This window comes from Phasianus colchicus, chromosome 9 (genome assembly GCF_987193195.1).
Source record: "Phasianus colchicus chromosome 9, bPhaCol1.hap1.1, whole genome shotgun sequence".
NCBI lineage: Eukaryota > Metazoa > Chordata > Aves > Galliformes > Phasianidae > Phasianus > Phasianus colchicus.
In genome coordinates this window covers 15,952,419-15,971,530 of record NC_143444.1, presented here as the reverse complement: position 1 = coordinate 15,971,530, position 19,112 = coordinate 15,952,419, and the positions used below count along the sequence as shown (strand labels likewise).

Below are 19,112 nucleotides of genomic sequence, written 5' to 3'. Positions count from 1 at the left end.
TTGGGATTACTTTTAGGCCTCATGTAAAAAGTCTAACGGAATAGATACTGTTTCCTGTATTGACATTCCAGTTTGGATAATAACCTCTTACATGCTAGAAACCATCACATTTGTTTTCAAAATATCAAGGGAAAAAAAAAAAAACAGCAAGAAAGCATCACGGACTTGGTAGTGATTTTTGCTTTCCAATATTTTGCCAATTTTGTGGTAACCTCATAACATTTTAGCAGTTTTTCTGACATGCTGCTGCTCTTACTTCTTTCTGAAGACCACAACCCCATAGGTCTCCTGTCTGTAGGGATAGCTAATGCTTTAATTGATCATTAGACATTCAAACTGAGTTTCCATCTCTCAAAAGATTGTCTTAGGGAATCGACTTGGAGCAGTTTGATACATGGAGGATAAATATAAGGGCCTTTAAAAAGCACTGCTAGACCGCAAATCCTTGAAAAACTTGCTTCTAAAATACTTAGAAGAAAAAGCAATAGAAAATGTGTTTTTTTCTCTCAAATTAGATAGATATATATGATAGAATATCATATATATATCTATTAGATAGATATGTATGAGAATTCATTAACTTTCAAAAACTAAGGAGTGAAATGCTATGAAAAGGCTGAATTTTACCTTAGAAAAAAATACTACTTTTATCAGTTTTATTTACGGAGTCAAAATTACTTTATTCCAACTAAAAGGAGCTAGAGCCTCCCGCTTTGGGCTCTAACCAAAACATTCACATCAACCAATTTCACTAAGATAGATACCGAGTCAAAGTGGTGTTCGAGTCCAAAGGGTATTTTTAGTATGTTCCCTAATAAATGTTTTTGTTGAGGTAACATTGTTCCAGTGCTTGTTATGATGCTTACTCTGAAGAAATGAAACAGAATCTTCCAAACTGATAATTTCTGGGTGTATGCTGTAAATTGTATCATAGAAGGCTGGATGAGTTAAGGTAATTTTTCTCTTTTTATCCAAAGGTATAAATATAGCATATGTTTAGTATATATTTTACTCTGTCCTGATAACCAACATAAAACATTGTGGAGTAATTCAAAGATGATGTGAATCACTTGAGTATTCTTATTATTCTTGAATTCATGAAGTTGCATTTGATAGGGCTCTAGAAAATGCTGTTATATAATGGAAGTGGCCCTTCAAATTAGCCATGTTTCTCATTTAGAAGATGCCTATATATGTGTGTATCTATGGAGGCAAATAGCTTCCTGAGCTTGTGTGTATGATTTTCTTACCTGTGTAAGCATATTTGGGTAAAATCTCTGTAAGTTCCTGGACCTAGCATCAATTCCTGGGGCTGCATAACTTTCTGTATAAATATCTGTGTTTTAGGACCAGCCTCTATTCCAGGTAAAGAACTGGTGCAAGACTTAGGCATAAACAGGTGAATTGGACCTGATCAGATGAATTCTTAATGAGATCTGCAGAGATGCTGTCCTTCAGCTCTCTCTTTCCCAGCAGCAGCTTAGCCATCACACCTGTGCTGTGGTTATGGGTTTTTCATTATTGTTTGCTCTGTGATTCATGAATGGGCATCTTAGGAGATTTTTAGGCTCTTAGTGGTCCTTTAATGCCTTGTAGAGTACATACTTCAGGACTGCTTATAACTGTGATAGCTGGCACAGCAGGTTGACTAGCATGAAAATGATGGCAAAAATATGTAGATGGATGGTCCAGCTCAATGTTTTTTTCGAATGTCTGTCTTCTCTGTCATTCACAACCTGGTTTAAGGGGAGAGCAGGACTAAATGCATGCTTTTATATGTAATCACTAGTGGTTGTCAGCTGATTGATTGGGAGTCATAATTACAGTGAGTGGAAAGCAAAGGATGCTACTTCTGCAAATAACACTGGGGAGATTAATCTTTCTGATATATGAAAGGTTGTGTTCTGTTTGCCTTGTCAGGCAAAGTGGAAAATACTGATATCATCAGTGGTATATCAATTTATGACAGGGTGCTGGGGGTGTTCTAATACAGAGTAACTCCAAAAAGTGGGTTTTTTGAACTTTATTTGCCATGTGTTGATGGGTAGCAGCCATTTAGAGAAATGAATATAGCTAATGTTTATCTATCAAACACTGCAATGTTTGAAGAAATTAAAAAAAAAAAAAAAAAAAGGGAAAATTGATCTTGAGTTCCAATTTAATAATAATGGAATATGAAGGCCAGATCGTAACTGTAGAAGTTCATTTCAAATTTAAATATTTAGCATTTTCACTAGTCTGTGAATATAAGAAAATTTATTACATTAAGATGGAATTTAGATCTTTGACATGAAGCTGATATTTTCATAGTGTGAAAAATATCAAGCTGACATTATACTGTCTCATTTGATGACTTCCAAATGTCAGAGTGCAGTAAGTTATTCATAGGGACCTCAGTGTCTTGTGATAGTGTCAATTTAGAAGACATTTACATCGACTTTTTTTATTTAAACATGTAAAATGGAATATGCAAAGTGGATGAGGGGAAGGGGGAAAGACCAGGGGCAAGCAAGTTCTCAGTAATAGAATGAAGCACTTCTAAGGCTAATTTTCACTAATTTTCAGCCTTCTGAACAGCTGCATGGACTGCTGCCTGGCAGCACTGATGGCAGCTCCAGGCTTATGTCTGTGCATGTTATTCACTCATTCTCCACTCAGCATTTCTTGGTATTTCAACAGAACTTACGGCATTAAAAATAGTATGATATGCTTTGCTGAATAAATAAGCCACCCATCCCTTGCTTCTAAGTGACTTGTTACAAACTTCAGTGACGCACGCCCACTGCTGTCTAACCTCTCAGCCTCCTGCTGCTTTTCCAGCTGGGGGAAAGCACCGAATGGCACCCCTGAGATAGCTGTATGTGCTGTCATGCCTGTAGCGGGCCTCAGCCAGATGACCACCAGGAGAACCATCCATGCACCATCGCTGACTGCAAGAAGAGCAAAGTCCAGTTCCACCGAGGCTGTGTTGTGCACCGATGCCAACAGCTGGGGCTGACGTGGCTGACTCCTTGCCCACACTGCTGCTGTTACTGATGCCTATGATGTCAGCATCTCTCGGTGCGGTTTGCTCAGCTGTGTGTTTCTGGTATGCCCGCTGCACGCTGCGTTTCCGAGCCGAGCTGCGGCTGTGTCGGGCAGCTCCGTGTTCCTGCGTGCGCCTGGGCGGGCGGTCATCGCACCAAGCGCTCATCGCAAGCGCTGCTGTGCGGTATGGCTCTACGTAGAGCATACCAGAAATTGTCACGCTTACTTTTATACCAAGGAACCTGTTTTAGAAAAGTGCCGGGCGGTGCCGGAGCGGGGGTTCCCGCACCCAGAGCCAGGCCGCGGCCGCAGCCCTCCGCCGACCGCACAGCCCGGGGCTGCCGGACAAAATGGCGGCGGAGCCACGCGGCAGCGGAGGGCTCTGCTCCGCCCCTGGTGCAGCCGGCAGCCGCCTCTGGGCCGGCCCAGTTCCATCGCACCGCTCTGCCCTTCTCGCGGCACTCCGCGCCCGCCTAAGCCGAGGGGTGGCGGAAGGCCTTGCAGTGCCACCGCCCCCAGGCGCAGCTGCAGGCGGGGCCGAGTGCGGGCGGGCGCGGCCATGTCGGAGCAGGCGCTGGAGGAACTCTCGGCCCTCGCCGCCATCTACTGCGAGCCGGGCGCCTGCGAGGTGCTGGCGAGCTCAGGTGAAGGCGGCTGCGGTTCCGGGCGGTCCAGTTCCCGAGCGGCACCCGCTCGACCCGGCGCCGTCCCGCCGCCTCGGCCCCAGCGGCCGCTTCCACGAGGGTGCCGAGCGCTGCAGGGGCGGCGCGCCGCCGTCGGCTGCTGGCCGCCCGCGACGACAGGAGGCGCTGCGGGGCCGCTCCTCGCGCGGGGCCGGGCTGCGGCGCGGCTGCTGGGGCGGCTGTGCCCGCTGGGATGACGGCGGCGTGCGGCTGGTGCTGCGCGTTTGCCGTAGGCTGGAAGGCGAGCAGACCTGCAGCGCTCCGGGGTGCTGCGGGCCGGGAGCGCAGCGGCGCGGGGTGTCTCGGGGTCCCCCTCCCCGGATCCCCGGCCGTGGCCCTGGGCAGCCTGAGCTGGGCTTTGGGCGAGCTGAGCTCGTTGGTCCCCGCCGCTGTGTGAGCAGCCCTTGCTGCTTTGGTGTGCAGTGGCACGGGGCTGCCCTGCATGGCTCGTTGTAAACGGTTACTGAGAAATTCATTGAATAAACCACATTCTTTATTTGAAAATAGCCATCGAAATAGATCCCCGGAGAAGAGTAGGCCGTTATTTGAAAGGAAGACCTGCAGACAGCCTCCGAGGGACGCAGACATCAGTGCATGCATGGGGAGCAATCAGCAGGGGTAGCCTACAAGTGGGGTTGGTTTGCGTCTACATCTGCAGCACACCTCTTGCCCTGGTTCTCTTTTTTTTTCAGTTGGCATTTAGAGGTGTATTTTTAAAATGTAATTGATGAAATGCCTCAACTGAGTTTTGTTTTCTAAAAGACGTTAAGTTCAGATGCATTATTTCAGGCGCTAATTGAAAATACAGTATCTAGGCTTAACAGATACTTGTAACAAATGTATCTGAACATTGTGTATGCGCGGCTGTCTCTCCATCTCTGTGCTTCACATACAGCAAAATGTTTTTGTGTTACTAAATTGCCAGGATGTAAAAGGCTTAGAAGTCTTCCAGGGACATCGTGAAGTGTCATGGATGCTCAGTACAGACAGGCTGGTGTATTTATATTAGTGTTGTGTGACCTTGTGAGGTTGTTCCCATGATATGTTAGGATCATGAATATCTGATTGATTTCCATTGTTTTCAGCTAGAATTGAAAAGGTTCCTTACAGGATTGTTGGAAGTTTTCTTATGTTGTGAATTTTTGTTTTGGAGTTACAAAAGCCTTAAGTTAGTCTAAAGTATGGTTTTACTGTATTTACAAGCTTATATTTGCATAATCTCTTCAAACCATAGAAATTGTCTTTGACAAAACAGTGCACGAGGGTAACTTCAGAGAGGCTGTTAGATTCTGCTCTCTCGTATGTTAAGAGTAATTTGGGTATAGATCTGTTGAATCAGAAAGGAGACTATTGAGACTCTTACTCCTTATGGCTTTGAGGAATGGAAGAAAATGCTTTTGCAGAGCTCTGGGTGTGCTAACAACCTCAGCTTCCCAGAATTTGACAATGAACTATTCAGAATATAAAATATGTTTTTATCCAAACCAACGTGTTGATGAATTTAAGTAAACTAATTACGGCATGTCGTTCTTACCTTCCATCTTTCCTTCTATTTAGAAAGATTAGCATTAGAGATAGAAATCCATAATTTACTTTTAATCTGTTCTTTTCTGGTTTACTCATCCAGTTTGCTATAAAAATATATTTATATATTCCAAGCTCGTACTTTAATAGATGCCATTTTCTGAATATAAAAATAGTCTGCATTTGTTGCACAAAATGCCTTTGGGCAGGAGAGGAGGGGGATATCTGTCTGGCTGTCGTGGAACATAAGAAAAAATCTGAAGTATGCTAGAGCTAAATATGCTGATAAGCGTGCTGCTGTGGGTGAAAATAGGTTAAAATGTATTGAGTTTAGTCGTATTAGCACATTAAATGCCAACAGGGGTCAGACCCAAACCTTTATTTCAGAAATAATCACCATTTTGCTGCGAAGCCAACTCAGACCTTGTACTGTGTGCAAACAAAGGATACATTTCTTCAGAGCCTTGTTACAAAGGATGACAAGTGTCACTCTTTGTTCTGCCGGCAGCCTGCAGTCTGGTGCAGAACATGGGCACCACCATGCTTAAATAAACTTTGCACACCACAGCCCAACACATGTTTTGAACAAGTTCTCCTTTTTGAAAGTGAGTCTGAAGCAGATGTAAATGGACGTGGCCAGGCTCAGAGTAATCTGCTTTGGGACGTGAGGCTGCAGGGCTGCACTGGGACCACTCCATCGTGCAGGGAGAGGTGTGAGGATGTGGCAGGCCTATGGATCCATGCAAGGCAGTGGGAGGTCCTTGCTGAAGGGGCAAGGTTGGCCTGGCTGCTTCTTCAGTTCATCTGTAGGCTATGTGTTTCAAATAGATATAGGCAACATGGTGTAAAATGAAGCGGCTGTTGGGCAGGCATCAGGTGATGCTGATGTTCAGCCAGAGGCTGGGGGCCTGGCAGCCCATGCTATTGTAATGCTGTACTTCAGTTACTGAGTTTGCAGCGTTTGCTCGTTTTATTTTGTGACTGCTCTGCCTTTGAGTATTCTTTGCGTGAACCAGGAAGGAAGTTTGGAAGCAGACCTTTGGTTAAGCTCTCTCAAGTCCATCTCTCTGTCCAAGTCGCTTTTAGTTTCTTTCACTTCACAGTGTTTAAATATAAAGTCACAGAGAGCGCTGAGGTTGGTTAGCGGTGTTGGCAATGCTAATCAGACGTAATTCAGCTGACTGTTATGTGAAGGAAGATAAGGTACGGGGGGAAGGCGGCAAGTCTCTTCAAAAGAGCTCCTCAGAAACTCAACTCAGCTCTCATCTGCCTTTCAAATCTGGCTTCTCCTGCCCTCCTAGAGTGAATCAGCCTGACACTGTAGCAATTTTTGTGAGAATTGGGGTGAAGTGTTTGGAATGCATCAAAAAGGTGAAGCAGAGAACATCTGAGGAAGTTCACCTTTTATCTGATACCCTCTTTTTTGATTGCAGAGGAGGTTAGGTCTTTGTCCCCTCTTTTCACATTATCATGTTTTGTGTTTTTTTTTTTTTTTCTTCTGTGAAACAAGAAGGTGTTTATTGTCCTTTCATATTCATTGATTTAAATTATGTGATTTATCAGGAGAGCGTGGTCTTTTCTCCTGTATGCTTACACTGTATACTTTTCATGTTGAATATAATTCTGTTCTGGAGTAGACTGAGAACATGTTTTGAGTACCTATGCAGGTCTATAAGCATAAACTATGGATATATATGGATATATGTATGGATGTGTGTAGTGTTTTGGATCAAATGTACAACAGAGATATTTTGATTGTCTCAGTCCAACTGTTGAGAATGTGGAGAAGTTGACAAAAGAACTAAATGTAATTTCTCAGAAAGTTGTAGGGGATGAAGAATTTGTGACTTCTTTTCTTTCCTTGTCTCTTTTCTGTGTTGAAGTGCCTTTGAATAGTTAGATCTCCAAAAATACACAAGGCTGTGCTGGTATTGATGGTAAAAGCCCTACTGTTTTTTTCTAGGATCACAGTTACAGCAATGCTCTGTCCCTCCGTCCAGTTGTCCTTGCTGCTGTTACTGAGCTGTAGAAGCTGACTTAAGTTTTTAGGACAATTCTTTGTTACTGGCTTGAGTAGACTTTAAAGGAGCCAAAAGGTGTGAATGCTTTTTGGAATGTGTTAAATAATTTTCCTTCTAGTATGATATGGAAGTGTTTCATTTTAGGATTCTCTGCAAGTGAAGCTACAGTTATTGGTTGCACCTCCACATCCCTCCAAGAAGAACACCACATTTTTAGTACAGAATGACATTAAGTTGAATTGATAAAAGACAATAGCAAAACTTAATAATGTTTTTCAATTTCAAGCAAACTATTAATGTTTATTTTTTGTACTTTCCAGAAACAGATGGAGTCACATTTAGAATTCAAATCAGCGTGAAAGAGCTACTGGATACAGATATACTTTTAAAGCTGCTGTTTCGTTTACCAGTCAATTATCCATCAACTCTACCAGAAATTTCTGTTAGCTCAGACCAGCTTACAAGGGCCCAGTGTATGGACATAAAAGATAAATTACTTGAACAAGCAGAGAAGCATCTTTCTGAACCCATGGTGCATGAGCTGGTTCTTTGGATACAGCAGCATCTTAAATATATCATTAAGCAACCAGCAACAGTTTGCAATGAAAAAAACACTTTGTCAAAAGGAGCAAGTACAGAGGATGCTATCTGGATGCTCCTTTTGCATTTAGATCACATGAGAGCGAAGGCAAAATACGTCAGAACTGTGGAAAAATGGGCTTCAGATCTAAAACTGACTGGAAGACTGATGTTCATGGGCAAGATAATATTGATTCTTCTTCAGGGTGACAAGAGCAACATTAAGGTGCAGGAACAATGAATGTTGACTAGTTCTATTGATTTACTACTGAAACCTGTGTCTGAATATTTTCTGTGTGTTTTTCCAAGATTAGCAATTTTGGAAGCAGATTGATCAATAGGAGAATTTCCTACAACTTGATTCCATGTTTAAGAAAAATGCATTATTCTGTAAGAAAGAAAGCAGGGAAGCCTGTGGCTCATATTCCATTGGATTCCCACTGGAATTCTGCTCTTGCATTCCCTATGTTTCCTGACATATAGTATGCTAGATATTATGTAATACACTAGATTCAGTCTCCTTTGTTTCTGAAACACCCCATAAAATAACCCCAAAGCCAGGAAATTTGTGATCAGAAAGTAATAACAGATACTAGTAGTTCATTCCTAGCTGTCTTCTTCCATGTCACCATGTGGTGCTCCTACTGTACTTTTGAACTTGTGTTTATGTGGTCCTGCTGCACTAGGCAGGCCTTTATGGTGATACTGGAGGAGAACATTTTGATCTTTCAAACTCAACGTTTTCTAGATTATTTAAGACTATGCTCAGCTTCAAGGTGATGCGTTGAAACAGGCATGCATTTTTTGGGATGAACTTTCAAAATGTGATTACTGTGTTCTGAAAAAGATCTTTGTTTCATATGGATTTCAGAGTTTCACTAAACTTCAAAGATGCTGGCTGACATTTAATATTTTGTTCTTTTTGACACTTAGGAGTACTTGATTCTTCAGAAAACTTCTAAGGTAGATGTGGACTCAAGCGGAAAGAAATGCAAAGAGAAAATGATCAGTGTACTGTGTGAGACAAAAGTACAGTCACAGCATAAAAGGTATAATTTAATACTGTTGTGGATAGAAAAGTAACTGAATCGATAATTACATTCTGACAAACCGAGGCATATTCATGAGTTTCTCTTGTACAATGTAGGTTTCAGATGTTTGAAGTCAAAGAATATTCAACGCTGGATGAGCTACAAAAGGAATTTGAAACTGCAGGACTTGCAAATCTCTTCTCTGAGTTTGTGCCTCCTCTCTTAAAATAAAAATAAAGCACTGGACTCTATGACAAAAGTAGTATTTGACTGCAGATTCTTCTGGGAAATAAAGACTATTTTGACAAGGAAACTTATCTACAAAAAAAGAAAAAGAAAAAAAAAAAAAAAGCCAGGAGTTGCAATAAGGAGAAAACAACATATACGTGAAGAATTGATTTTTTGACTTCCATGCATGGTATAACTTTTTCAGTGGAATGTGGAATTAATTATGATATTTGCATGGTAAATATGAGATATTAGGAGAAAATAGTGTTAGAATAATAAGCTTTCAATTAAACTGTTTTACAGTCCTGATTTTCAGTGTTTTGTTTTTTATCTGTTGTGATGGTGGTCTTCCATAATAACTTGCTAGAAATTGTGTCTAATTTCATTTTGGAAGCCTCTGTAAAGGAATTTTTCTAAAAAGCCTAGCAAACAGATTTTAGTATGAGAGGACAGCATATACTTAACAACCTTTAGGTGTTTGTCTAACATTTCTTTCTCTATTTATTTGAATCTATATATACTTGAATGTTGATTTAAAGAAAGAGCTCATGTGACTTTGGATATAAAAATCCTAGAAATGTTTTTCTTAATGTCAGTTTTTATTTTAAAATGTATAAAACCACTGAAGTGGAGAATTTAAATTGATTTAAAAACTGTATGTCAGCTGAGATAAAGCCAACTGTAGTGTTTTCTTTCGTGGATGTATGTCCTCAGCCAGATCTTTAAAATCCTCTGGTGTTCTGGCAATAGAACAGTAAGGTACTTTGTCCCAGCCCATATCAACATCTTGGCTATTTAAGTCTAGCTGGGTGTTATCCAGCTTGCATATAAATCAGCAGAATATTCTTTCTGTTAATTTTGGGAATTGGATGGAATAGTTTTCCTAGACATCTGATCTCAAGTTGTGTATGACTGCAGAGGTAATTGAGGCATACAGTTATGGCCATCCTTCTTGCAAGTGTAGATGCAGACTCTTCTCCAACTTCTTCCTCACTGCTGTAAAAGCTATGACATTTAGCTGCTTTAGAAAACCACTGGTGGGGTAAGCGGCTCCAGACACACTTAGTTGTAACCTCGTGTATTTTCTGGAATGTTACTGTTACCCGATGCCTTCTTGGTTAACTGTTTGGACTGGCTTTTCAAAGAAGCTAGGTGATTTTTGTATTCCAGGAGCCATAGAAAGAAATGTAGAAAACAAAACCACAGTGCCATTATCACTGGTGACTTTGTTACTTACTAACTTACACTGGTCAAATCAACAAGTCTAGTGCAGAAAGGACTGTGGTATTTATGCTTGATTTGATGTGCTTCAGAAGAATTACAAATCTGATCAGCTTGATATTGTTCAGACAGCAAAGAAGAACATGAAAACTGATGTCAGTCTGATTCTGTCAAAGCAAACGTTTTTGCCTACCCGTCAATCAGTCACTTATTTTGAAGGATAGGAGAGATATCTTGTGTTCAGACAAGTAAACAATATTTTTAAAGGTTGTTCTTTTGGAAGAATGTTGCAGCTGTCTGTTAACAGATGGTATGTTTGCATTTACTGGTAAAAGAGATGGGTAAGCCTGTGAGCCCCTGGGGCACAGAAGTCATCGAAATGCATGCTGTGGTGCATGTTCCTTCCTCCAAAGGAAGTGAAGCAGACACAGAAGTACAAAACGCAAAGAAACGAAGCCAAAGCTCCCGAGAATTGTTAAGAGGACATGTCTCAGTGTCTGAAAAGTAAGTGAAATATATATAGTTATTGGAGTAAGACATTGTACTTGCAAAAAAAAAAAAAAAAAAAAAAAAAAAAAAAGGAAAAAAAAAGAAAAAGAAAACTGCAAAGAAAAATGTTTTAACAAATAAAACATATATATTCTTGTGGATATTGCAATATAAACAGTCTTTGAACAGCTTGTTTAGTAAAGTCTTATTTCCTATGGACTTGCTTGTGTCTAAATTGTACGCATGAAACCTTTCCTGTAGGCAAGGCACTCACGACTGCTTTCTCAGGGGATTTCCCTGTGTCTGATACTGGCTACGATCTGCATAAATCATTAAAGGATCAGTAATATTTTTCTTCTCAGTCTGCTACCTGTGTTCATCAAACCTGTTAGAACTTCCTTCAGTTGTTAACCTCACTTTACTTGGAATAAGTTGAATTTAAAACATAAAGAAAAAGTGCAGTAAAAATATGTATGCTTTCTTATGGGCAGCACAGCCATGTAACCATACCTTGCTGTGGAAGTCAGGCTGTAATGAAAACTGTAGCAGTAGGACTGATGGCTTGATAAATCAAGTTTTTTAGGATGAAACTGTGGTTTAATTGGCCTCTATGAATCCCTTGTTTCATTAAGTGTGAAGAAAACAAAAGATGGATTAAGAAAGGTACATTTCATTCATGTGCATTGCATCCAGAGCATCTGTTCTAATCTTGATGAGATGTGCTCTGCTCCACAGAAGGATGTGCTACCTCCAGCCTTGGGTGGGTGCCTGTTACTTCCAGAGTTGTATCTAGATGTCTCAGGCAGTTTTGTTACTATAAGGCATGTTTAGAGGGAGGAGCCAGGATAAAACTCCCTTCTTTCTTTATCATCTTTGAAAACATTATTTGTAATATATATGGACTGTAGTTAAGGGTTGTAATTGGTAGATCTTGAAAAGGAATCTGTATGAGCAGCCAGCCATTCAGGACAGTTTCATGGCAGTGGAAGTAATGCAGAATTCCAGATGAGGGAAGTACTTTTCCTGAGGGGTATCATCATGGGATTTGTGGGAATTTGTCAGTCTTTTTCCCCTCTCCACCTATTCAGTCTCATTTAAGATTATAGTTCCCTCCCTCCTTGCTCCCCATTTGGTTTTGTTATTCCAAGGGAGACGAGACGCTGTAAGATGAAAATCATTGATTAAAAAACTAATTGAAAGTAGATTTGGGTTTTTGTGAATAAGCTAATTTTTGTATTTCTATAGTTTTATGTCATTTTCCCATAACAAGACTGTATCTTATTTCTGTGTGAATGACACACAATATTAGAATGAATTATGCACAAAAGAGCTGTAATGAGCCCCAAATTAAAACAAAACAACAAACAAAACCATGTCATAGTAGAAAAATGTTTTGTTTACATGATTTCTTTTAGAAACAGTTTAATAAAAAACATATATGGATGATTTAAAACCCAGCGTCCCTTGATTTGTTCAGCTTATCTGTGAAAATAGAAACATAGTGGTGTTAGAGTTCATTTGAAGTAAGATGGTGATATGTTGCACATAGTGTATTTCTGTCAGAGTTTAAAACGGAAATGTCTTGTATTATGAAATAGTGCCGTTGCAGGAATCAGCTTTCATATATCTCACAATATTATTAACCATTATTATCCTAGTTTCTTGTTCGTAACACATGAAGTGCTGGCTGCACTCTGTTCTGGTTTTTGTATTTTGTAGGTATACTTTATTTTTTGTTATATAAGATAGTGAATGTTTATGTGCTTAAATATCAGCATAAATGGAGCTTGAAATGTAAATACACTAATAGCATTTTGCAGTTAGTGTTCTGAGCTATTGTCACAGATACGCTTTTACATCAATGTTAGTTCATGTTTTCTAACCCCATAATACTAACCTGAAGCAAAGATAACTTTTCAGTGTGACTGAAGAAATTGCCTAAAAGAGACGTTTTCACATTCATTTAAGAAATTCTTTGTACTCTAAAAATGAATACCTTATATTTTCAGTCGATTAGGAATTCAGATGCTTTAATTTTATTCTATTAAAGTAGCAATCATTACCCTTTTGATTTTCTTTGCATTCTTTAAACAACATAATGCAAGTGATTGGTTTGTATCCTCTATTAGAAAATGGCTAACTGTGGAATTGTGGTAAACATTTTATCAGTATTTCCCATGATATAATAGCTTGGATGGGAAGAGCCATTTTAGGATTAAGCTCGAGACAAAAGATTTCTGCATAAGAACAACGTTTTCTTATTGTCCACTCTGATGTTTCTGAGAATAAGAAATGAGCAATTTATAGTGAAATGATCACTGTTTTCTTAAGCAGACCTTAGCAGGTGATTCCCTGTACTGCTGTAGGTCTGCATAGCTGCTGGCTGAAGGTGGGATGCTCTCTAGGCCCGGGTGAGGCCACTCCTGGTACAGGTGACACTCCTGCTACTCACAAGGAACACTGCAGTGCTAAATCAAGGCCATGATTTTAAGACGGTGCTAAAATCATTTGTGTACATTTGATGTTCTTGGGATGCACTTAGAAAAAAGAAAATGCAAAATATTTTTGTTGGTTTCTTCTTGAGCACTGAACTTGGAGTAGTTTACAGAAGCGGGGAATAGTTTTGTGGAAGTGTATGAAACGAATACCTTTCAGCAAAAATAATAGAGAAAGCAGTTCCTTTTAAAGCAAATGGAGTTAATCGTGAGAGTGCTGCCCTTGTGAGAAGCTGAAGAGAATTGGAGAGATATGGGATAGAGCTTTGTCGGAGGATGGTTTTTATTTGGTAGAAGTGAAGGTATTAGAAAGGAACAGAAAGCAACAAGAACTGGTGATGTGGCTCTCAGAGAAGCCAAAAGAAGGATTATTTTATTTTATTTTATTTTTGATGGATTACTCCCTGGAAAGAGTTTGGGGGATATAAGCAAAGATGTTGCTACTGTATCTAAGCTTCAAATGGAAGTGCTTGAAATAAATGTGTAGCTTTATTGTAATTTTCTCTTTTTTTAGCAGAAACAGCCTGCGCAACTGAGAACAAATAATGGAAGATTTCATGGATATAGAGATGACTAACATAGCTCCAGAGCTGTACGTTGTGCAAAGGAATTGGACAATTCTTAGAAATTTTCCTCAAATGACCAAGGGATGATAGAGGCTTTGTTGAGGCAGTAACCTGAAAAAGTCTTACAAGCTGGGGAAAGCAGGCGTTCCAGGTGGCTGGAAAGATTGGAGAGGTGAGAGGCAGCTTTCAGGAGCTGGTTGCCTGCAGGGCACAGGCATTCTGCAAAGTAAGGATCAGGAGAGTTGGCAAAAGAAATGTCTGCTTGTGTGTGGGATCAGAATACAGGTAAGTGTTTAATTTTTGTGAGAATTTCTGCATAGATGTTATAGAAACCTGGAGTGGAGATACTGCGTTGTCCTTTCTCAACTGTGCAGTGTTTTGGGAGGCTTTTGTGCTTTGGTTCCACATAGATTGCAAAGGCAGTCTCAAATGGTCAGGGTGGTTGGTGATATTACAGGGTTTAACTGCTGCAAACCTGTTATGGGCCAATAATTTCATATGGGTGAGGGGTAAGATCCACCCTCTCAGTATGATTTAGGCATGGCATATCTAGTAAGAACAAGGTGAGAAGGAAAGTAATAGTTTTTTACAAAGGGAAAGTTAATCTCTTACTTATGTAGCTTGTATATTTTTCCTGTAAATTCTTTGCTGAGTTGAAACAAATGACTTGTGGATAATTGTTTAGTGGCAAAAAAGTTTTCCTGCCTTTAGGCAGGAAAGTGTGATTGAGAGTCCTAAGAGGAAACGAACTGTAATGTTTCTTGTGAATCTGAAGTAGGAATGTGCTACAGCTCTCAGAATATTTCTTGCTAACAGCACATCATTAAAAGTGCTGAAGCGAATGTTACAAAATTTCAGGGCCTTTTTAGGAATTGTAACAAGGAGGTCTAAGTTTTTTCTGGGTAGAAATGAGGATTTTTATTCCTGAGCCAGCAGCAAGAGATTATATTTATGCCATGTAGTTGCCACCTCATCATTTTCCAATAGTGCAAAGGAAAAAAGTTTAGGATGTACTTTTGGAAGCACATCTTGAAGGTGTAAAAAAATTTTTAACAGATTTGTAGATCACACTTGTAATTTTTTTTTTTTTTCTTTTTAAAGTATTTTAAAAAGTCTTTTTAAAGGGTTTTGATTCTTTATTCTGAATGAAAAATTTTGTTGTTGTGAAACAGGCTTAGCTTAATGCTGGCTGGCGGCAAGCAGAAGAGAAACCAGAGGCCTGGGGAAGAATTACTTCCATGGCAAAACATAGCTTGTGGCAATCGGAGTTACAACTCTTAGGTCATGCATGGCTGTACTTGAAAGGCTACTGTAAGGGCAAGGGTTTTTTATTATTATTTTTTGCCTAGTAAGGCTGGAGGGGATGCTGGAGCACGCAAAACCTTTGAACAATAACTACTATATGAACAAATAATCTGCAGCAAAGCTCAGGTTTTTGCTCCAAGACAAACATGATGTGAGTTGTTCCAAAATGTGGAACTTTACCTTTGGATACAAAGTGAAAAGGATGAAGTTTTCACTGCCAAACAGAAACCTATGGCTCCTCAGAAACAGGAGAAATAGAGTTGTTGCACAGTCTGGTAAACCCCAGAAATGTTACATACACTACATGGACATTATATGGTTAAATGTCCTGGTTATTACAGGGGTTGTTTCCATGTGAGAGCATTTCCGGCACTGACACTGAAGGCCATCTGAGGGCAGGAAGACCTCACTCCAAAGATCTTGCTATGCTTCACAATCCTGCATTCTTACTGTGAAATAACTTTCCTTTTGCCAAGTGTAAGAAAATGACCAGACACAGAGAGAGAACCGCACAGCCAAACACAGTGTGGGATACAGGCTGCCAATCTGTGAGAAGCCATACGCTGTCGCTTATATAAATGGGTCAATAATTGTTTGCTTCTCTTCAGAAATGCAGTTTATGCAGTCTATATAAAGGCAAATTATTTAATGCGGTGCAAGGAAAATTCTTCTATTTCTATCTGAAAGCAATTTAATGTTACCTGATGAAACCATTAGAAGATACCGAGCCCAGTATGAATCCTTTTGGTGGAATATGCGACGTGGAGGAGTGGCTTATCTCACCAAAGCCTGCCTCCATTTCCAAGGTAATGCTTTTTTTCACTTTTTTTTTTTTTTTTTTTTTCCCACTTTCTTAATAATACAGGAAAAAGAGGGACAGATCTGCTAGAATACTGCCCTTATCTTCTTTTCAGCCTATGCTTATGTGGAGAGGAGTAGCTGGGAGTTGAAAGGGGAAAAATTTAGACTACTGTGCTTTCTGTGAGATAAAGAGTATTCTAGAATCCGTTGTCTCATGCGTGAAACCCAGCAAAAGGGAGTTATATTAACATAAAGAAGAGTTTGGAGGAAAAACGGATCTTAGCCTCAGGAGCCTGCTTTTGACTCGTGATTTGTCTGTGTTTTGAGTGTCTTTGAAAATGAGTGCTGAAAAGGGACTATGAGCCATGTGGGCTCACATTCCTGCAGTGACCGAGAGAGGTGAAAGCACCAGTGGAAAGATCTATTTTAAATGTTTAAGGAATTAATAATTACTGAAAAGTGCAGGTTAAGAGAAGAACAAGCATCTTCTGTGCTGCATTACTGACAGATCCAGCACTCATGGGAGACATTTGTGACAACAGTCTTTCAGTGGGTGACATTTATGTACACGATAAAGAGACAAGACCACTTTATGTAAAATTTACAATGAGCTTTCTAATGTCATCAGTTTTTTTAGGCTTAAAAAATCCCTTGTCTAATAAAATTAACTCCTTGCATGCAGCAATTGGTTGTCCAGATCAAGGAGAACAAGTCCACAGGTGTGTGCAAGGTGGGATATTGCTGCTGGCTGTGACTGCTTCTTTTGGACTGAGAATGGCAAAAGAAATCGAGGGAAACGTGTGCCATTATGTGTTTTTCTGCAAATATGTCTGAGAGCTGGGAAGGGAGGGGTACCTGTTGGCAGTATAGGACCCAGCCACAACTCTACTGAGTTCACAGTGTAGGATTTGATAATACGTTTTAATAGAAGGCCATAAACATTGTGTCTCTTGAAAGCAGCAAGACATTTTGTCTCTTGAAACCTTATAATAAACTGAATCCAGTAATAACTAGAGATGACCAATCTGAATTCAGTCTAGTAAGATAAACCCTTTGCACTCATGTTTTTGCTGGGTGATGAATGGGCGAAGCTTCTCATTCAGCCATCACCTTACCATTCTTAGCTTCAAAAGTGAGTACAGTGTTTTAGGATATCGAAATGTGGGAGTCTGAAGAACAAATCCTGACACTGTCTCTATAGGATGCACATTTCTCTCCCACATTTTGCGTGGAGTAGAGGATAGGAAGAGGCAGGCTGCTCTTTACTCTGTTCACCCCCTGCAATCCTGCAGCAGCATTCACACGAGAAAGCTTTGTGGCAGGAGGTGTGCTCCCACTGCTCCCCTCAAACATTGCCTTCTCACTGAATTTGCAGTGACCTTGATTTAATCCAGAATAAGCTACATTTTGGTAAGAAGTGACTATCCCATTCAGATACTGTCTTAGATCTGGCAGGCTGCAGTGCCTCCGAGTATTTTGATAAGCATCATGTCTCCTTGGAAACTACTACTTAGCAGAAACTTGACGCTCCGTTTGGAGTGTTATGATTAATTTAAGCCTTGCTTCTGCCAAGACACATGGTATGGGCTGCCTCCTACAGAAGTGAGTAGTCTTGTTGAGTTTATCAGGACAGCTCTCTTTGTTCAAATGCGTCCCTGTGGGGCTTAAGAGTTCTTCACCAGCGCTCTTCAGGCTGTGTTTTAAGCTCATTGGTTATAAATCTCAGTTGTTATCTTTAGGTATACTTTTAGGATTCTGATGTCTAATTCAATATCTTAAAAGCATTTCTAAAAATTCTACATCAACAGTTACGAATAAATGTAAAGCTCCTTCTGAGGCCATTAAATAGTATTTTAATTAGGCTGGCAAAATTGCTTTTGGCTTGTCTTTAAAGTCTTTAGAATCTTATTTCTATTAACAAAATGGTAATCAACATTGAATTCTAAAATGTAACCAAAGTAGGTCGTATTTTTATTAACTGAAGATAGATAATGAATGTGCCCTATATAAAGATTTGGATTAAATCATCTGAGATGCTGAGGATAGTATTTTAATTAAAGTAATCCTTATTTGCATCTAACAAACACTATTGCTACTTAGGAATTTAAGAACTTAGTGATGCATATTAGTGCATTACCTCAATGAATCTGATAGAGATTTAATACTTGTATTTGAAGTAGCAATCTGTCATAAATTAAAAGCATTTGCATAATGCATTTAAATCATGTTATTCTTTGCAGAGTTGATATAATTAAGGAATAGATTCAACTGTATTTTAAAAATTTTTTGTAGTGCTAGAAAGGTGTAATTTGTTGTTCAGTTAGTCCTTGTAATATCCTATGATATGCATGTCTGTATGATATGTATGATAAATATCTTACAATATCATACAAAATAAAAATTGCTTGTAATACAGAAAAGCTCAGCTATTACGACAGTCTTACATCTATGGATTAAATTTCTCCCCAACCTCCTCAGGTGGTTCAGAACATTCTGGGGACAGACTGACAGGGTGAGTTGCAGTGCAAGTTCCTCAGGTCTGCAGAGAAACAGGTCTGAGCAGACTATCCCACTGAGTTCTAGAGCAAGGCCATGGTGTCCTAAAAGCTTGAAGGAAAAGTTAACTGCATCACTGACTATTACAGCTCCTGTCTTTGAAGTAGAGACTGCGCCCATGATACTGGCAAAAGGACAGTGCAAAAGTATGGTACAGCCTGGTGGTGCAGATGTGTGCACAAGAGTGGTACCCACATGATTTTAGTGAGAATTGTCTTAGAAGTGTAAGTTATTTTCAAGTTTCCTTTGGTTTCTAGGTTGCATTACTTAATTTTTGAGCCCACAGGAGAGAAAACCGTGAAGATGACAGACACCTTGCTTGTTGCTGTGCTCTGTGCGCTGTGGCTCCTTTGCTCTGTGACACTGGGTCTCACTGGAGTTTAGTAAGAGTTCTTGTAATACCCTTCACTGAGTTAAGAGAAATCCTCGTTTCTGAACCTGGCGAAAGAAATGGCCATCCAGAGACCACAGGGATCCTGCCTGCCGTAGCCCTTGCCCCCTGAGAGCAGCCAGCAAGATGATTCTGGACTGAGTATAAGGAATGGGCATCATCTGCAGGGGGCTCTTCTCTGATTAACCTCCTTGT

General features: G+C 40.0%; 1 protein-coding gene across 3 annotated transcripts; it reads left to right on the top strand.

Moving 5' to 3' along the window:
• The first annotated feature begins 3,395 nt into the window (after positions 1-3,395).
• Positions 3,396-9,402, top strand: RWDD3 (RWD domain containing 3). Of its 3 annotated transcripts, none has more exons than XM_090146318.1 (5): positions 3,396-3,671; positions 4,218-4,328; positions 7,576-8,060; positions 8,768-8,883; positions 8,982-9,402. In XM_090146318.1, exons 1-5 carry the CDS (start codon positions 3,587-3,589, stop codon positions 9,094-9,096), a joined length of 912 nt encoding a protein of 303 aa, XP_090002444.1. In that variant the 5' UTR covers positions 3,396-3,586; the 3' UTR covers positions 9,097-9,402. The 3 variants fall into 3 exon arrangements, with proteins under 3 accessions (XP_090002444.1, XP_031470647.1, XP_090002445.1); XM_090146319.1 differs by having other exon boundaries at positions 3,605-3,671; positions 4,218-4,344; XM_031614787.2 differs by lacking the exon at positions 4,218-4,328 and having other exon boundaries at positions 3,404-3,671.
• The last annotated feature ends 9,710 nt before the right edge of the window (positions 9,403-19,112 follow it).

What these genes read in the sequence shown, in the direction of transcription:
- RWDD3 (XM_090146318.1), top strand. Translation starts at nt 3,587, where the DNA reads ATGTCGGAGCAGGCGCTGGAGGAACTCTCGGCCCTCGCCGCCATCTAC. An exon ending in ATGGGGAGCAATCAGCAGGG is followed by an intron (nt 4,329 to 7,575) that starts GTAGCCTACAAG and finishes TGTACTTTCCAG; the next exon opens with AAACAGATGGAGTCACATTT. An exon ending in GTACAGTCACAGCATAAAAG is followed by an intron (nt 8,884 to 8,981) that starts GTATAATTTAAT and finishes TGTACAATGTAG; the next exon opens with GTTTCAGATGTTTGAAGTCA.